Source organism: Anastrepha obliqua, chromosome 5 (genome assembly GCF_027943255.1).
Source record: "Anastrepha obliqua isolate idAnaObli1 chromosome 5, idAnaObli1_1.0, whole genome shotgun sequence".
Taxonomy (NCBI): Eukaryota; Metazoa; Arthropoda; class Insecta; order Diptera; family Tephritidae; genus Anastrepha; species Anastrepha obliqua.
This window is the reverse complement of record NC_072896.1, coordinates 37,474,050-37,491,227: the sequence shown is the minus strand read 5'-3', so window position 1 is coordinate 37,491,227 and position 17,178 is coordinate 37,474,050. Positions and strand designations below refer to the sequence as shown.

General features: G+C 35.0%; 3 protein-coding genes across 3 annotated transcripts; 2 read left to right on the top strand and 1 right to left on the bottom strand.

Annotated features, from left to right (window-relative positions):
- Positions 1–10: 10 nt before the first annotated feature.
- LOC129249159 (uncharacterized) lies at positions 11–790 on the top strand. The gene has a single exon (XM_054888825.1). It carries the CDS (start codon positions 130–132, stop codon positions 724–726), a length of 597 nt encoding a protein of 198 aa, XP_054744800.1. The 5' UTR covers positions 11–129; the 3' UTR covers positions 727–790.
- Positions 791–4,372: 3,582 nt separating this feature from the next.
- Positions 4,373–5,626, bottom strand: LOC129248492 (protein slowmo). The gene is made up of 2 exons (XM_054888053.1): positions 5,515–5,626; positions 4,373–5,412 (listed from the first exon to the last, which is right to left on the bottom strand). The coding sequence occupies exon 2, from the start codon at positions 5,325–5,327 to the stop codon at positions 4,692–4,694; it is 636 nt and encodes a 211-aa protein (XP_054744028.1). The 5' UTR covers positions 5,328–5,412; positions 5,515–5,626; the 3' UTR covers positions 4,373–4,691.
- A 2,269-nt stretch (positions 5,627–7,895) lies between these two features.
- On the top strand, positions 7,896–13,843 carry LOC129248189 (sesquipedalian-1). Its single transcript, XM_054887651.1, has 4 exons — positions 7,896–8,209; positions 8,272–8,466; positions 11,118–11,303; positions 13,263–13,843. Exons 1-4 carry the CDS (start codon positions 8,008–8,010, stop codon positions 13,526–13,528), a joined length of 849 nt encoding a protein of 282 aa, XP_054743626.1. The 5' UTR covers positions 7,896–8,007; the 3' UTR covers positions 13,529–13,843.
- Positions 13,844–17,178: the final 3,335 nt, after the last annotated feature.

Genomic DNA, 17,178 nt, shown 5'->3' with positions numbered 1-17,178 from the left:
ACAATCGACTAAAGCATGTCATAATCGCCCAGAACTAGTTGCATCATGTAAACAAATTTCAGGTACAAATTTTATATGAGAACAAAGGCGCAAGGACGGAAATAAATTTAAGTTCGACGAAATTGAATAATGTCATATTTACTAACTGAAATAGCTCTCGAAATGTTAGGTTACAAGTTTTATGATATTGATGGGAAGTTCGGTCCTACAAGTTTTCAACAAATTGGCATTGTTCAGCAATCTCAATCAAATGAATTTTCGGGTGAACTTCTACAAACAATTATCGGATTTGAAACAGAAAATTTGAATGGAAATATTTCAACAGAGAGCAATCGCGAAAGTACTGTCGAAGGTGTACAATATTGCAATGATTTAGATATTCCAGAAAAAAAATCTGGTCATACGCGTACTTTCTCTGCTGGTTTGAAAAAGCTCTTGGATCTTGAATACGAGAGACTTCGCAGTCAAGTAGAACAAACGGTACATCGTGATACAGAAAGTTTTATTGATAAAAACGGTGGTATTCCAATGGAAGGCGCAATGCAAGATATCCTAAAGACTTTTATGCTTAGAGAAAAGGATAAATTGGAGAAGGAGGCGCAAACATTGCAATGTTTTCGAAAACTGGTGGAAAAAAGCACATTTAAAATGGACCAGGATGTTTACAATCAATATAAAAAAGTTTTCGTTGCAAGTAATAAAACAAAATCAGCTTGTGTAGATTGACTTTGGAGAGTATAAATATAGTTCGGTAAAGATAATTTGAGTTGTACAGTGGTTTGAATATTTATCTTTATTAATGTTTTTATTGAATTCAAAAACGTGAAGTGAGTATGGGTATATCAAGGCATATTGAATCGATTGTAGTAAATAACTGATTTGATTTTTTTCAGTCACCTAGATAAAACTGCAATTTTTGCACCGAACACCGAAAAAAGAAGACTTCCACGAAAGTGGCTTGTACGGTGAATTCAAGAATTTGTGTTTCCACAATGTAACATGTGACACTTCGTTTTCATTAGCTTAAATCTCACAAATCACAATATTATTATATTTTACGAACTTGTAATTTCTCCTCCTTTTGTTTGCCTGGTATTTGTAAGAGAGTACTGTCGAAACTGCACAATATTGCAATGATTTAGAAATAGCTAAAAATAAAGTAACACCTTCCAACATTGTGGGATGTTCTACAAAGATCTCTCAACAAACTATTTCTTTGATGTAATAGTCGAGGTATCGAAAGTGTTATATGCGAAATTGTACATCCTTCCAGAAAATCTGCTGGCGAAACACGCTGCTAACAGCGCGGCAATAAGACTTAACACTTTGAAGAAGTGATCAAACATTAGTTAGAAAGATCTTGACCAATATTTCGGAGCTACCCAGAATACCTTACTATGTACTCTCGCCTACAAAGACCTTCCCATAATTACACTTAATCCAGCTCTCTTGGGACCATTTAAGCCGGCAGGATATTCGGACAGAAGAAGAGTTGGGCATATGGTGCCAATTACAGAACGCGGTGCTGCCAAACTAAGGACGAAAAACAATATAATCATAATCCGAATTGAAACCAGATCTTTATCAGGATCGCATCTTTGTTACATTGTGGAAAATTATTTTTCCGATCATTGACCATTGACGCACAGCTGTAAATCAACTGTTAGTAGTTTTTTAAAACCATAGTTTGTAATGGAAAATTACCGATATTAGCGATAGTACCATCGATAGTTTTGCACCACTAGAATCTTGAATCTAGTGCTTAGCCCAAATCTACAAATTGTATAAACGTGTCTTAAAATCTGTCAAATTAATGATTTGACTTTTATACCGTTTTCTCTTTTTAGCGCTTTACTGTCACATATATATTCTGCTTAGGAAGTAAACTTTAATTTTATTGTTACCCATTACGTTAAAGCAAAGCAAATCTATTAAAGGTGGTGTTGGTAAATCTGATTTGTTTTTTTTTTTCTTTCGCCAGGTCCATGTGGCTGTCAGCTCAGAATGAAGCAACATTACTTGTTTTCTAGTTTCCCAATACTTTACTTTGACAATCAAACGTACAGAACATTGTTGTTGGTATAGTGCCACCGCCTTTAATAAATGCGCCTTGATGTAAAGCGAATAAAGAAAAATTTGTACCAATTAAAAAAGGATTTAAAGTCGGACTAAGAAAATTTACTAAATTCTAATGTACGTATTAAATGCGCTAAAGATATTGAAAGTATTACAACATATTAAGTTCTTTCTGATACTAATGTAACAATTTGGCGGCTACTGGACCAATTTCCTGCATTGGTACGAGATGCAGTCATAATTGAATTTTAATTTCAAATTGACGCTAACTTTCAAAACTATATCAATATAGAACGTTTTAGAAAAATTGGAGAATTGTGTAATTTCCTTTATAATATTTTTAGAGTACCCCACAGTTCCACAACACAGAACGCTAGTTTTTTCATTTAATATTAATAAAAATGAAATTAAGAAGAATATCCAAAGAATTGTGACCTACAGAAGGGAATCTCTAATATATTCTCCCAATATTTATTTTTATTTATTTTTTAAAAGCTTAAATAACAATAGAATTGCTAAATAAACAAAAAGATAACGCAGCGCTAGCAACGGAGGCTTACAGCTGGCTGGTGAAGAATTCCTGGTTTATATACGTCGTAGAAGATCAGAGTCCTTCAGAAATTTATAGATTTTCGAAATGTTGGAATCGGAAGGGTTAATTAATAGCGATAGTGCATCATGACCGTCAAAATTCTGCTGTCTTTGTCAATCTAGTCCAGGGCAAAGGGCTAACAAGTGCAGGATACTGACTGGAGTATTACAAAATGGACACAGGCTTGGTTGCCTCCCTTGCAGTAGATGTGCATTGGTGATTACACTGTGACCAATGCGTAGGCGAGTATATGGCGTAGTATAGTTAGATGGGAGGGATGATAGATAAGTTGGTTTAGTACGATTAGGATTAATCCTGGAGTAATGGTGGCTATAGTGAAACCAGTCAGCTACTAGTTTGGTTTGCCTATGCTGCTTTATAAGTCGATAAACGTCATTTTTACATAAAAGATTTGATGTGATCGTAGGAGTAATTCTCATATCCTTGGCAGTATTATCAGCGATTGTATTGCCGTTAATGCATAAATGCCCTGGTACCCACATAATTTTGATATTATGAGGGTGAGAAATCAGGGTATTTATTTTGGTTCCAATAATGTGGTTGGAGTTATTATAGTTCTTTATGGCCTGAAAACAGGACATACTGTCTGTGCATATTATGTATTTCCCCTTCGATTTTGACGAATACTGCATGGTGTAGAGAACTGCTGTTGCTTCAGCGGTGAAAATTGAACAAAACGGAAGTAGTAGTCCATACGATATAGACTCTCCATTCTCTTTCACGACAGCAAAGGAAGTGTAATTCGCTTTTTAACCATCGGTGAAGATTAGCTGCCAACTAGTGCTTTTAAAGCGAGATGAAATTTCTAAAAAATGTGCGCAATACTCTGCCGATGTCGTATTAGATTTTTCCATGTAACTTAAGTCGTTTATAAAAGATGATTTTTTCAGCACCCAATATATTTGTAATAAATATAATATAATATTATAAATGTCACAAAAAAAGTTTTTAATATAAATTTGCCAACATTGTAAAAGAAAAATTAAATTAAATTATAATAAAAAATAGAGCAACAAACTTCTCAATTTCCCGATGCCATAGAGTTTGGGCAGAAAAAACAAGCACGTACCTATGAAATGACCTTCCCTGCGCTAGAACAATTTATTTTATTTATAATTGGCGCATACACCATTTTTGGGTGTTTGGCCGAGCTCCTCCTCCTATTTGTGGTGTGCGTCTTTATGTTGTTCCACAAATGGAGGGGCCTACAGTTTCAAGCTGACTCCGAACGGCAGACATTTTTATGAGGAGCTTTTTCATGGCAGAAATACACTCGGAGGTTTGCCATTGCCTGCCAAGGGGTGGCCGCTATCAGAAAACTTTTTCTTAATTTTTTCATCTTTCACCGAGATTTGAACCAAATTATTACTTTCCGGCAATTATATTTGCTACTTATTCATAATCGAGCCCGATAAACTTAACAACTTGTGCAGGAACCTCGCATAATACTAACCATCCCTTGAAGCAAACTTGTTCAACATCCCTTCCCCTTGCTACCACGTCATTGGAAGTAATAAATACAACTTTGTTTGAAAGGTTATAACTGTTTTTGTTTTTAATAATTGAGCGTTTGGATCAGATTAACTTTCTGTTTAACATATTAAGTTAGAAGTGTAAGCCGTTATTTGGAAAATTTATCACCGGGAAAAGACAATATTAAACGAGCATTAAGAAAATGGCCTATTGATTTTGTCTTTTTATTTGGAACTCATACATACTATACTATCCATAATATGTTGTACGCTGCAATTATCTAATTTTTATCTGCCGGAGCATATTAATCATTTCACATTTCGTTCTGTCTCTAATAAAATATGCAAATATTGAAAATTATTTTCGATATTTACAAATATACATATTTTATTTATATTTTCGTTTTGTACGATGAAGTCTCAACAAATACTCGCTTTACTCACAATAGTGTTTTTACATTATACTACTCATCGTAAAATCCAACAAAGCTCCCTGCTACTTGATCCGCCAATTAACTTAAATCTGTCTTTTATATACGAATATGCTTTGCCGCTTGCGCGCTTATTTCATCCATACTTTTGCGCGCACTCTCCGTCATATCATCCAGGGAATGTTTCGTCTTCATTAAGAAGTCATCTGCGGTTTCGGTAATACCTTTAACTTCTTCATTTATACGTCCAATTACCCATTCAAGTCCCTGACGACCTTTGCCAGCATTCTTACTGATTGTTGATGTAAGCATATCCTCCATATAGTGGCATAATGGAACACCTTGCACACTAACAGATGCCTCCTGTTTTAGTAGAGTTTTAGTGGAATCTGTGGGATGTGGTTCATAATAGAGAACCTCATCTACAGAAATGTGCCTACAGAAAGTTAAGTTAATGGTTTTGAGAACCATTTGTTTTCGCTGCGGGTCCACTGTGGAACGTTCACTTGCGAAACATGTTTTAGCAGTACCAATCAATGACTGTGTCCATTTCGGGAAGTACCATTTCGATTGGACAAGACGGTGCGTGTGCAAAACTCCATCCACTACTTTACGCTCTACAACATCTGTGCCAATTATAGATGGTGTCATAGGATTCGGATATTTTCGCCAAGCAGCCTGCGTAACCGTTTCCCATGGGTGGTTAAATGTGTGCTCCGATGTCCAAATCTTCATTATGCAAGTATGTGTATAAATACAGCGTACGGGTTGGTCAGAAGTTGTTTCGCAATCAATTTTCGCCTCAAGCCTACCAATCAGCCTATATTCGGGAGAAACGTAAAAGTAAATATTCACAACAAATTTTAGAACTACGCAATTTGCACACTCAAGAGGTTAGCAAAAATGCTTTGTTTCAAATAACCTTTGGCTAAAATTAAGTAGCGAAATAGATGTGCGAGTTTAACGAAACGAATGCAGCCCTTAAAAAGAATTTCTGATGTATTGTTATAATTAAACATACCCATTACTCAATCTGCAATTTCTGCCATGGAACATACCATATGATTAACCCTTGTGTTTTCAAAATAATGTGGGTATGTTCCTGTATTGTACAGACCAATATTTATTTAACAAGTTTTAGACTGTGTTTAAATAGACCAACTTTAAATTGCGTTGTTGCTGTTGTAGTAGCATAAACAATCCCCATACATGTAAGGGGAATGTTGCGTTGTTGCCGTTGTAGTAGCAACATTAAACCCCGTCAGTGTAGTGTAAATAACCGCTCGTCTTCGTCTAACTTATCTAAAAGTAGGTCTAGGAATCTTGCTGTTTTGACAGGTTTGGTCCAGAGCTTAGATAAAAACTTGACAATATTTGGATTGTAGCCTTTAAATTTTAACTTCATGTAAACGGGTATGTATAACTGTGCAAATAATTGAAAACTGAGCGCAAGTATCGCCGAATTCTTTTTCTACGCCATAACGTCGAAGAACACATAATAAAATGTTCACCGCTAAAAAGAACCTGACCAGTTCAGAATAAGACCAACGGATATATGTAATAGATATATTCAAGTAGTGCCAATGTTTTCCGTCATATCTTCACTCCTGTGCACTTATTTTGAAATTTATGTGTACGGAGCCATCATAGCCGGATGGGTATGTGTGTAACTGCTATTCTATTGTTTAAGATCGACAGTAAGACATTAAACAGTCGCCCCACCGCATGTACTGACTTAGTGCATTTCTGTATGAAAAACTCCTCATAAGAGACTATCTACTGTTCGGAGGCGGCATAAGTGTTACAAGATTCCGTTAGAAAAGATTTGGCCAGCAATATAAAACCGCTTATCAAGAGCAGGTGCTCACGGTACCGTACACGGTGGCATAACTCCGTTCGATACATGGCAATGGTATACGCAAATGCACTCTCGCAAATGCGTTGTGGTATAGTGCTGTAGAGTAATAATACAATCACATATTAGTAGATGTTCTACTTTATCGTGCTTGATTCCCAATCAGTAATTTAAAAGCGAGATTTCCCATACAAAATTTCTCTCCCAAAATCTGAGATTATAAAATAATCCTAGATAATAACCATACTTTTTGAAATGCAACCCTGTATTTTTTATGTAATAGATCATTATTTTTACGCGTAGAAGAAGAAAAAACGTCAAACTAAAAACTGAATAAAATGGATGTCGACAAAGAAAACAGGTTTGTACACATAATTATAAAAAATGTTTGTTAGGTATTAATATATCAGAAACGTGTCCATAAACGTGTGTCCTTTTATTACTTATTATTAATGTAATATCGAATTTCGAATGCGTATTGCTTCCATAATTTTTTGATACCTCAGTAAACGTCGTTTACGGATTTCCTCCAACTGTTTATTTTTAGCACCCAAAGGCGCAATTAAAGTAGCTAATCCTTCTCCTTACCTGTTCTTCATATCATTAATAATAATTAAACAAACCAAAAACTCCAAAATATTCCACCAAAGTAATGTCTATGACAAAAAACTTTTAAAGCAGTATTGACAGCTGATTGTCAATTTTTGAGATAATCTGCAATATGTGAACGGGTATATTCATTTTGTTGATTTATTCGTAATTAATGCATATGTGAACGTACTTTAAGAGCTCAAATAAATGCTGTTCCACACCAGTTTGCATTCTTTGAGGACTAATTATTTCTATTGGCAGCATTTTTATAAAAAAAGGTGAAATGTGTAATATAAAAAACTTAAGCAAATAAAATATACACGCTACGGTACAGTTTTGTACGCTCACTCTTTTACTCTCATATACCTATACCGTACCGCGCTTGTTTGCGCAAATCTTTATGCTTATAATAAATTTTAATACAGAGTAAATACAAAACTCAAGCTTTTCAAAACACTTATTTTATGTTACTTATCACTTTTGCATTCTACGGAATGGGTCTGGAGATACACTGTATTCAGCTTTTCTGCCTTTCCGTTTTTTGTTTCTAATTTTTGGAGTAAACAAAATATCAGCTAACTGTGAATTATGCAAATTTTTACTGGTTTAATATTCGTTTACTATTTTGAATATATTTTTATTTGGGAGATATCAAATAACGATTCGCCAGAATTTTATTAGTAGAAGAGAAAACGAATGCGCTATATAACATCAGTCTGGGAATTACAAAGTGAATTATTGTGTGAACATGCTTTCACTGTACCGTCATTTTCACGATACAACATCGATATCAATCATTACCAATATATGTATATGTATGTATGTATGTATATTTAAAAAAGTCGATTAATAAATTAGTTTTGCCTAACTCGCGCTGTCTTTATTACTAAATAATAATATATACATTTATATTCACTATGTTATTAGTTTGAATGCAAATTTGTGAAAAGCACTCAAAATTGATGAACGATGAAAATCAATGAAAAGAATTTGTGTGTTTTCGCCACTACTCCTCCATTTGATTGTGAAGGTTTTTTGAATAAAAGGGGTGAGGTCAACAAGGCATTCCAGCGACGATATTTCGTACTTAAGGGAAACTTGTTATTTTACTTTGAAAAGAAAGGAGATAAAGAGCCGTTAGGTCTCATAATTGTGGAGGGCTGTACAATAGGTAACATTCATAAACGATCTTGAATTTTAAACGACATTAATTTATGTACTTATCTATTACAGAATTATCTGAAGAAAGTGATCAGTATTGCTTTGAAATAGCTTTCAATGGTAATCGTACTTATGTGCTAAGTGCAGATTCACAGGAATGTATGGAGGCATGGATGAAAGCGCTAACATGTGCCGGTTATGAGTACAAGAAGCTGGTTGTTGCTGAACTTCAAAGGCAATTAGAAGAAATTGAGTGCACGCGTAATAGTGAGTTTTTGGTTCTAATATAGTATAAAAATTCGTACTAATATTCAGTACTATTATGTATTAACAAGGAACTCCGCTAATGAACGGAACACCGTTGGAAAAATGCTATTAGTATGTAGTTCGGATCTTTCCTACGTTGGCGTTAACCATATGAACTAAGTTCAAATTGGTGGTACCAACTTTTTAAATGTAACTCAGATGATTTAGGTGAAAGTAAATACACTTAGGGGTCGAATTTTATTTTTCTTTATTACAAGGACCATTTGAATTGTCTGTGCCAAAATAATAACTACTTAATTGTTTGGGGTAAAACTTATTATTTGACATAGTCTCCTTTAAAGCTTATACACTTCGTTCAACGCTGTTCCAGTTTCTTGATCTCTTCCGAATAATAGGATTTTTCCAAGTCTGAAAAATAGCCATTCGTTTCTGCATTTACCTCCTCGTTTGAATAAAATCTTTGACGTGCCAGCCATTTTTTCAAATCGAGGAACAAAAGTAGTCCGAAGGAGTCAAGTCTGGATGAATATGTACCCCTTACATATGGAACGAGTTGGAAACCTATTTCCATTAATTTTGCGAACACAACTGCTGAGGCATAAGTTGATGTGTTGTGGTGAAAAAGGAAAATCATTCGACTTCCTCGATTCAAACAAGTGCTAAACAAAGAAATAGACCGCTCTGGCTGATACTTGCTGTGTGTTCTTCCATAAGACGCTACTAACTAAACATAATCTCGATACATGCCAACAGTGTCATCTCTTTGACCTTACACGGACTTGTCAAACGACACTCATATATATGTATATATATGTATGTATGAGTAGATATATAATTGGTGCTTACTTTTTTGGTATCTGGTCGGCCTCTTCTTCCTATTTGTGATGTGCGTCTGGATATTTTGCACTAATGGAGAGACCTACCGTTTTATGCCGCTTCCAAATGGTAGATGCATTTTTATGAGGAGCTTTTCCATGGCGGAAATACACTCAGAGGTTTTGCATCGCCTACTTGAGTGTCGACCGCAATTGGAAAAAAAACGTTCGATCATTTTGTGATATTTTAATTTTTCCGTCCTGCAGAAACAGCCCAATTTTGTTATATTTTCCATTTACTTACAGTTGTTTTATTTTGTTTCATTTTATATGTGTATCCAGCAGTGGTACAATTTATTTTATTCAAGTCAAATCCATATATGGTGAATGAAGTATTACAAAACCAATTTTGTAAGTTTTTTGTATATATTTTCTTTTTGCTATTCGTTGGTTAAAGATTCAAAATTTCGCTGCTATCACTTAGGGCCTCGGTCTTATGTCTATTCTCAGGGCCTGCCTATTCTCAGGGCCTAGAGTCAGAAAGTGTGTGGTAATTCTCAGAGCAAGTCCTGCCCTCTATACTGAGTACTCATCACAAACGGGATTCTCGCACTCGGCACAACACTTCGTTGTCTTTCTTCGCTTACGAATAGGCTGCTTGTTGCAATTGTAGCATGACCCAAATACAACATTTCTGCCAGTGACGTCTCGACCAAAGTAACTTTCGACTGCAAGCCTCGTTGCTTGGTTTCGCATAACCTGCTGGTTGGTGCGACTGCTTCATTTTCGCTCCCCTCCTCAGCGTCCCCTTCTCTTTTGGCGTCATCTTCTTCTTTTTCTTGCTATTGTTCCTCGTCGACATTTGCATTTTCTTCATTTTCAAATTCTTCATTATCTGACGCTTCAGAATCACGAGAATTATGCGTTCTATGGCCGTTTGGAAACCACTCGTCGTCTTCACTGTCCGAAAGATCTAAACTATCGTTGTTGTTGTTGTTGTTGTAACAGCATAAACATTCCCCATACATATATGTAGGAAGGGACAGTCCTTGGCCGGATATAAATCCGGGTCGTTCCGGTAACGTAGAACCGACTGTCGTGGGAACGTTTTTTTTTAATTATCGTCATCGTCCTCGCCTAGTAGCTGTTTCAAATACGCATCTTTTTCAGCTTCACTCAATTTAAATAAAAAATAAGTGTATTATAAATATTTTTGATATCCTATTTACATATATTCTTTACATTACCTCAAGAAATTCAATCTCGATAACTCCTCCATGGTTTTGCTCTTATTGCAATTTTATTTGTTATTTTAGATAAAAAAACTTCGAAAAGTATACACAAGTTTCAGAAAATACGTCAAACAATATATAGTTACACAATCACATAAAATATTAACACACGCGTGATTAGGTACGCAAAGTATCCAAACTATCTTAGTAATAACTTCGCACCACTACGTCTTGCTTCTTCTACGATGAAAACACAACTATACTGCTTTTCAAAATGTTTAACTATAATATATTGGTTTCAAAAGTGTTCTCGAACATACCTCAGGTATAATTATTGATGTATTCAATTAGAAATATGTTTTTACAACATAAATAAATAAATATTTATCGAATGTATACAACTATTTCGGGATATAGAGGACTTATACAGAAAAAATTGTCGTCGGGGTACCCGGGTGGCAGAGTATGTAGATTTTTTTGAGTGGCAACATAAGGGTTAAGAAAGTATTTCTTTGATTTACGATTGATTATAGGGAGATATTCTGATTTAATGCCAATAATAATTACATCTATGTATCAAACATTTCTATATAAATACTTACAGAAGCAACTAACGTGACAAACATATCAGTGCCGAGGCCACCACCTCGAAGACAAAATCCTTTCAACCGACCCGCTCCAGCCCTGCCCGGTATGAACAATAATAACAATGCTACAACGGAGCCGTTTATAAACGGCCATTTCGGTTCGACAATGCAACGAAGTTTAGGTCATACACATCAACCATCAGGTAAATAGAAAATAAGCTTAACACGTATTTCGTTATAGCGGATAACTTATTTTATTATAGATAAGTTATTGCATATATGAATTATATTAATGTTTGAAAGTTATTGTCCTGGTACCAGTTATCACATAGCTGGAGATAGAATTTAGACCAAACTTTTAAAAGTCAGTTAGGCATAGTCACAGAAGAGAAGAGGCATAGTCATAGTAAAGTTGTAATCGGCTCTAATTAAAAGTGTTCTTTATCTCAATGATAGCTCATTAAAGTTACAGTCAATTATTCTGCAGACTTGCCAAAATTGCGAAAAATGAAGAAACTGTTATGGGAAGACGCCACCTTCAGTATTCAATTTGCCTTGTTCTGGCTTTCTGTTCTGAATGACGTATAATATGCAGCTATTTTAGAAGCTTTTTTGCTTAGTTTTGTATATTAGTCAATTTAGATGTAACGGCATATTCACTTTGTGAGCACATAATTTGGCCGAGTAAATTTAAAACGAAACTTAAGTTTCTAAATGTGCGTTTGACGCTTCTTACCAAGTCACAGAGAGATGAAGTATTGGAGCTTTTCCCACTGCACCAATTAAAAACGTAAGGGTAAAGCCGGTATTTCTCTAATGGCAAAACAAATAACAAAAAAAGAGGTTGTCTGTAAAGTCGGTTTACTTAAGATAGTTTAACGTGACAACGTCATAAGAAAATATTGATGGAATGGTTGCATTTTTCAAAAGAAAATTTCAATTTTATTTGTTTGATAGATATTTTGTATGGATATAGAGAAGGAGGTAAATGGAATCGCAATGGAATTGATCAAGTTACATTTACACAAACGTGAAAAATTACGAAACATTTATCAAATTCACGAAAAATATGTTCAATTTCTATTGTGCATCAGACGTTAATAAGTCAACAACACTAAGAGGCACCATCATCGATTTGACTTTTTCAAGACACATTACACTCGAAACACTCCCTTTCATTTCCTACTTTTCCTATCATCGTCCTATTCTTAACAAAGAAATGGTTCATTACCATGCACACAGGCAGAAGGCATATGTAAATACAAATATTATATGTGAATTTATATACATATGCGCATATACATACATATGTATATATGCTCACTCAAGTAGGAGAGAGCCAGATGTCGACCTTTGCCGAACGCGAGGGCCGATTGTGCCTCTTTGTCGTTCGTTTCGCGCTCTCGCCTGCACTTCAAGCAAGTTAACGCCGCATTTTTGGTGCATGCAGCCGGCTACATCGAATTATAAGACGTCAAAAAAACATCATCTCATTCCAAAATTGTATAACAACAAAATAAAACGGAAACATATCTTTCATGCATACAAGTTAAAATCAATCGCTTCATTGACTTCGCCAATCATATAGAAATAGAAAGCGAAGTACATGCAATAAAAACTATGGCGCAGCTTCCAAAGCTTCTCAGACAAACTTCGTTTATAACTGACTACAGAATTTCCCAAAACTCATAACACGGCCCACAAACAACTCGTTACTGAAATCTCCAAATCCTGCTTCTGCGAAAATTGGTCAGTCCTATATACTGATGTCTCCGGTGAAAGAGCAGATATTGTTAGATGAATCAACCACCACCCTACAATAATTATTTTGTGTACACTCTTAAACCAATGTATTCATCTACTTTCACTCGATAGCAAAGCAAATAGTTCGTGCCATTGAAAATGTAACACATTAAAGGAACATACGGCGTGCCAGTATTGCAACTGTTCATCATCCGTAAACCACATACTAGACGACTGCCCGAATCTTATTGTATTGTACGACCGTGCCTAGAATCTGCTCTGTTTAGTTATAAGATTGTAATTTTATAATTAATTATAAGTGTAAAAATAATTATGGTTTGTATGTTAACGTAATTATTCTCGCGCATTAAAATAGAAAACTACTAATAGCTAACGCTAAACATTTTTGTCATCTACAGGTCCAGCCCTTCAGCACAGTCCAATACCGCCGCTAAGGTCTAATAAAAATGACTCAAACAGACAGCAACCATATCAGCAGCATTGCAGCAATTCAGATACCCCAGCAGTACTTAAAACTCATTCACCTACTTTGAATGTTTTGCGCACTAAAAATAATCGTACTTTTGAACAATTACATGAAAAGTTCCGAGAAGTAGTGATGAAAGATGTACTTGAGTACAGGTCACAACAACTGCTCACGTCCCAGCCACTCATAGAATTGTGATGTTTTTATTTATAAATGATTAAGTATACTTAAGTATATGCATGAATATACATACATATGTTTGCGAATACCTATAGCTAACTTCTTAAACGCATTTTGCTTCGCAACAAAACATTGTTAATTATTCCTAACGCAACCTTTAACTTTAGCAATAGGAGTATACATTTTAGCTAATACTGTAACCCAATATTCAGTATCTTTTATCATTCATGTTTTTTGTAGTTTTATTTTCAAGCTATTTATGTTCCGAAAAAATAACAGAAGCTTCGAAAGTTACAAGTTTGCAGAATTGACAATAAACGAATTAAAACGATACCAAGTTGGCTTTCAATAGCCATAAAGAATTTTATAATTAAAAAACTTGTATGTGGTAAAGTGCCTTTGTACACAATAAGGGTGCTCATATATGTATGTAAATGCTTACGTACTTCGCAAAACCTTTAAATTTCATAGATCGTAAAATAACTTTTAAAACTTTGGAAATTGTGTATACAAATGCCAAAAATATGAACTCCGATTTCAAAACGTAAACGGTCCAGTGAGCTTAAACGAAAGCTCACAACTTGGTTTCAAATGTATGTATTTCATCAGATGCATTCATTTAGGTATAGAGATATTCGCAATCCGGTGCATGTGAGCTGACAAAATTATGCGATTAGATACACATATGCTACGGATTGTAAGTGACCTTTATGAAATTGCCGTTAAAAAAAAATTATTCTCTGTTTTTTCTTTTACATTGGCTATCGTTTAGTATTTATTTATCTCTTTGAATCTATAGTTACAAACCTTACAGGCTAGAGTTACAATGATGAACTTATGATAAATAAAAATTAAAACGAAAACAAATTGACTTCTTCTTAATTGGCACGATAACTGCTTTGCGATTTTGGCCGAGTTTAAAAAAGCGCGCCAGTTGTTTCATTCAAATTTTAACAAATTTACGTGCTATTAGCAAGAATGATAGAGAAACAGATTACGTCTTCCGAATTCGCGTTGTCGTAAAAGCGAATGAATAAACAAGCAAAAAGGAGGGGAATTACTTGTTTGTAAAGAAGAAGCAGAGAACGTTAATGTATACATTAACAGAACATTTAATGATATTGTATACATTAACGTTCTCTGGAAGAAGAGTAGGCGAAAGCAATAGAAACAGCCACACTTAAGAAATTATACGCACACACACCTAGCCACGGCGTCTTCAGCATACAAACGCAAACAACTGAATTTGGATATTTTATATTCATTTGAGCTTTCACAATTTAACACACGGGACTTCATTTGCATTAGTTTGATTAGTTTTAATTTCACAAATCACAATATTACCAAGCCATTCACTGAATTTTCACAAACATGCAATTTCCTGAGTAAAATGCTGACTTCAGAGGAGAATAACTGTTTTTTAATGGCGCCACCTTCAGTACGTAATCCGCCTTGGATACCACCTTTAATAGACTCGCCTTGGTTTGTACATATGTACATATATCATCTTTCCACTTTATAGTATGAAGACATTGTCGACGGTATTTAATGGCGTAGCGACAGTAAAATTCTCCTTGTCTGCAAACGTCGTCTTAAAGTCGCTTAATAAATATTTTGACAATGGACAATCAAAACAGCTGATTTTGAGGTTTTGCATTTTTATTCATTTAAAATTTATGTGGCTTGCTTTAGTGGTTGGATAAGAAGAAATTATATATGAACGAACAGGAACATGTTATCAATTTCGGTGACTTTCGTCAAAATAACTGCGCTCATAAGAGCGTGTGTGTTTGACAGATACTGCTTATCGTCTGCCGTCGTCAAAATAACTGCGCTCATAAGAACGTGTGTGTTTGACAGACTGCCAAGGTGGATTTATTAAGGTGACAGCATTCACCCAGCTGAATTTTTCGCCGTAGGTATGGCTTACGTTAAAATGATATGCTTTGTTTGTATGTATTGGTTTGTTTACATTCGTATGTTTACATTTGATTACTGATTTTGACGTGATGCTTGGACCAAACGCAACAACAAATACATGTAGGGTTTTACTTATATGTGTTTGCTGTCACCTGTAATAAATTCGCCTTGGGTACTGCTTATCGTCTGCCGTCGTCAAAGTGTTTATATTATTATTTTTGATAAATGGTGAGTTTTTTTTTAAGTGCTGTGTGAATGTTTGTATACCTTTCGCATGTTTGTGAATGATTTATATTATGCAGGTATTAATTTGATTTGATTGAAAGAACTTAATGATATTATGGCGAAAGAATGTCAAATGACGGGACAGAAGTTGCCGGCAAGTACGAGTTACCATGTCAAGAAATTACGAGAGTTATTATAGTGCCCGCTCTTTTCGACGGGTAAGTAGCTGTATCTGTTTAACATGAGATACCCGAAATTGAGCAAAACGTATGCCTGCAGAGTAATGTAAAAAGCAGCTGCTTTGCTTGTGTCGATTACAATTTTTCATTGTATTATATAATAAACCAAAGACAAAAACCAACATATGCAAATTGTTAATTTATCTATAATATATGTATATAATTGGCGCGTACATCCTTTTTAGGTGGTTGGCCGAGCTCCTGCTCCTATTTGTGGCGGGCGTCTTGATGTTGTTCCATGAAGAGACCTACAGTTTCAAGCCGGCACCGAACAGCAGATAATTTTTTTATTCTTATGAGGAGCTTTCTCATGGCAGAAATACACTTGGAGGTTTACCATTGCCTGCTGAGGGGCTATAACAATTTGCAATATTAAACATGGTTTTGAAATTATTTTAATAAAAATTTAAGTTTTTGTTTTGTTAATGATTTTAAAACGGACTGTTAACAACACTGTGTGGTGAGAGATCACTCAGTTGACACCAAGGCAGATATTGTCAAAGTAGAAAAAAAAATTAGTCCGCCTTGTTTCATTCTCGGCTGATAGCCACATGGACACGGCGAAAGAAAAAAAAACACATCAGCTGTTTTACCGATACCACCTTTAATAGATTCGTCTTGGTTGACACGACCTCGTGGAAAAAATCAAAATTCCTCACATCAGATGTACGCGTCATGCGTAACCGTCGCACGCAGACGATGGTGAGTTTTAATTTACAGGACGCTCTCATAAGATTTTATCATATTAGCTGATACGTAACGTACGTTTACATGGAGCTGACGTAACGTACGTTTACAAAGTAATCTGTCTTGAGTTGAGCGTGTGAACGTGTAAACGTAAAGTGATTAAGTATTGAAATTAATGAAGCAAGCAACTTGTGCTGCCATTAGTTTGTGTATTTTAAAATCCAGTGATCTGACTCAGAGGAACTATAGAGAGCAGTTTTATTGGAGAAAAACGTAACAGTATTGTAACGAAAGTATGTCTAATTACTTCTATCAAAATGATAATTAGTTTTGAACTGAATATATTATTTATTTTCCCTTTTATTGAATAAATAATTATATAACTTTAGGTGGTCCATAAAGAGAAGAAATCGGACGGATAATCAAACAATTAAGCAAGGAGGTACAATAAAATTATATGCAACGTTAAATGCAAGGCGAATTTATTACAGGTGACAGCAAACACATATAAGTAAAACCCTACATGTATTTGTTGTTGCGTTTGGTGAAACCATCACGTCAAAATCAGCAAGCAAATGTAAACATACGAATGTAAAC

What these genes read in the sequence shown, in the direction of transcription:
- LOC129249159 (XM_054888825.1), top strand. Translation starts at nt 130, where the DNA reads ATGTCATATTTACTAACTGAAATAGCTCTCGAAATGTTAGGTTACAAG.
- LOC129248492 (XM_054888053.1), bottom strand. Translation starts at nt 5,327, where the DNA reads ATGAAGATTTGGACATCGGAGCACACATTTAACCACCCATGGGAAACG.
- LOC129248189 (XM_054887651.1), top strand. Translation starts at nt 8,008, where the DNA reads ATGAAAATCAATGAAAAGAATTTGTGTGTTTTCGCCACTACTCCTCCA. An exon ending in TGTGGAGGGCTGTACAATAG is followed by an intron (nt 8,210 to 8,271) that starts GTAACATTCATA and finishes TATCTATTACAG; the next exon opens with AATTATCTGAAGAAAGTGAT. An exon ending in AATTGAGTGCACGCGTAATA is followed by an intron (nt 8,467 to 11,117) that starts GTGAGTTTTTGG and finishes AAATACTTACAG; the next exon opens with AAGCAACTAACGTGACAAAC.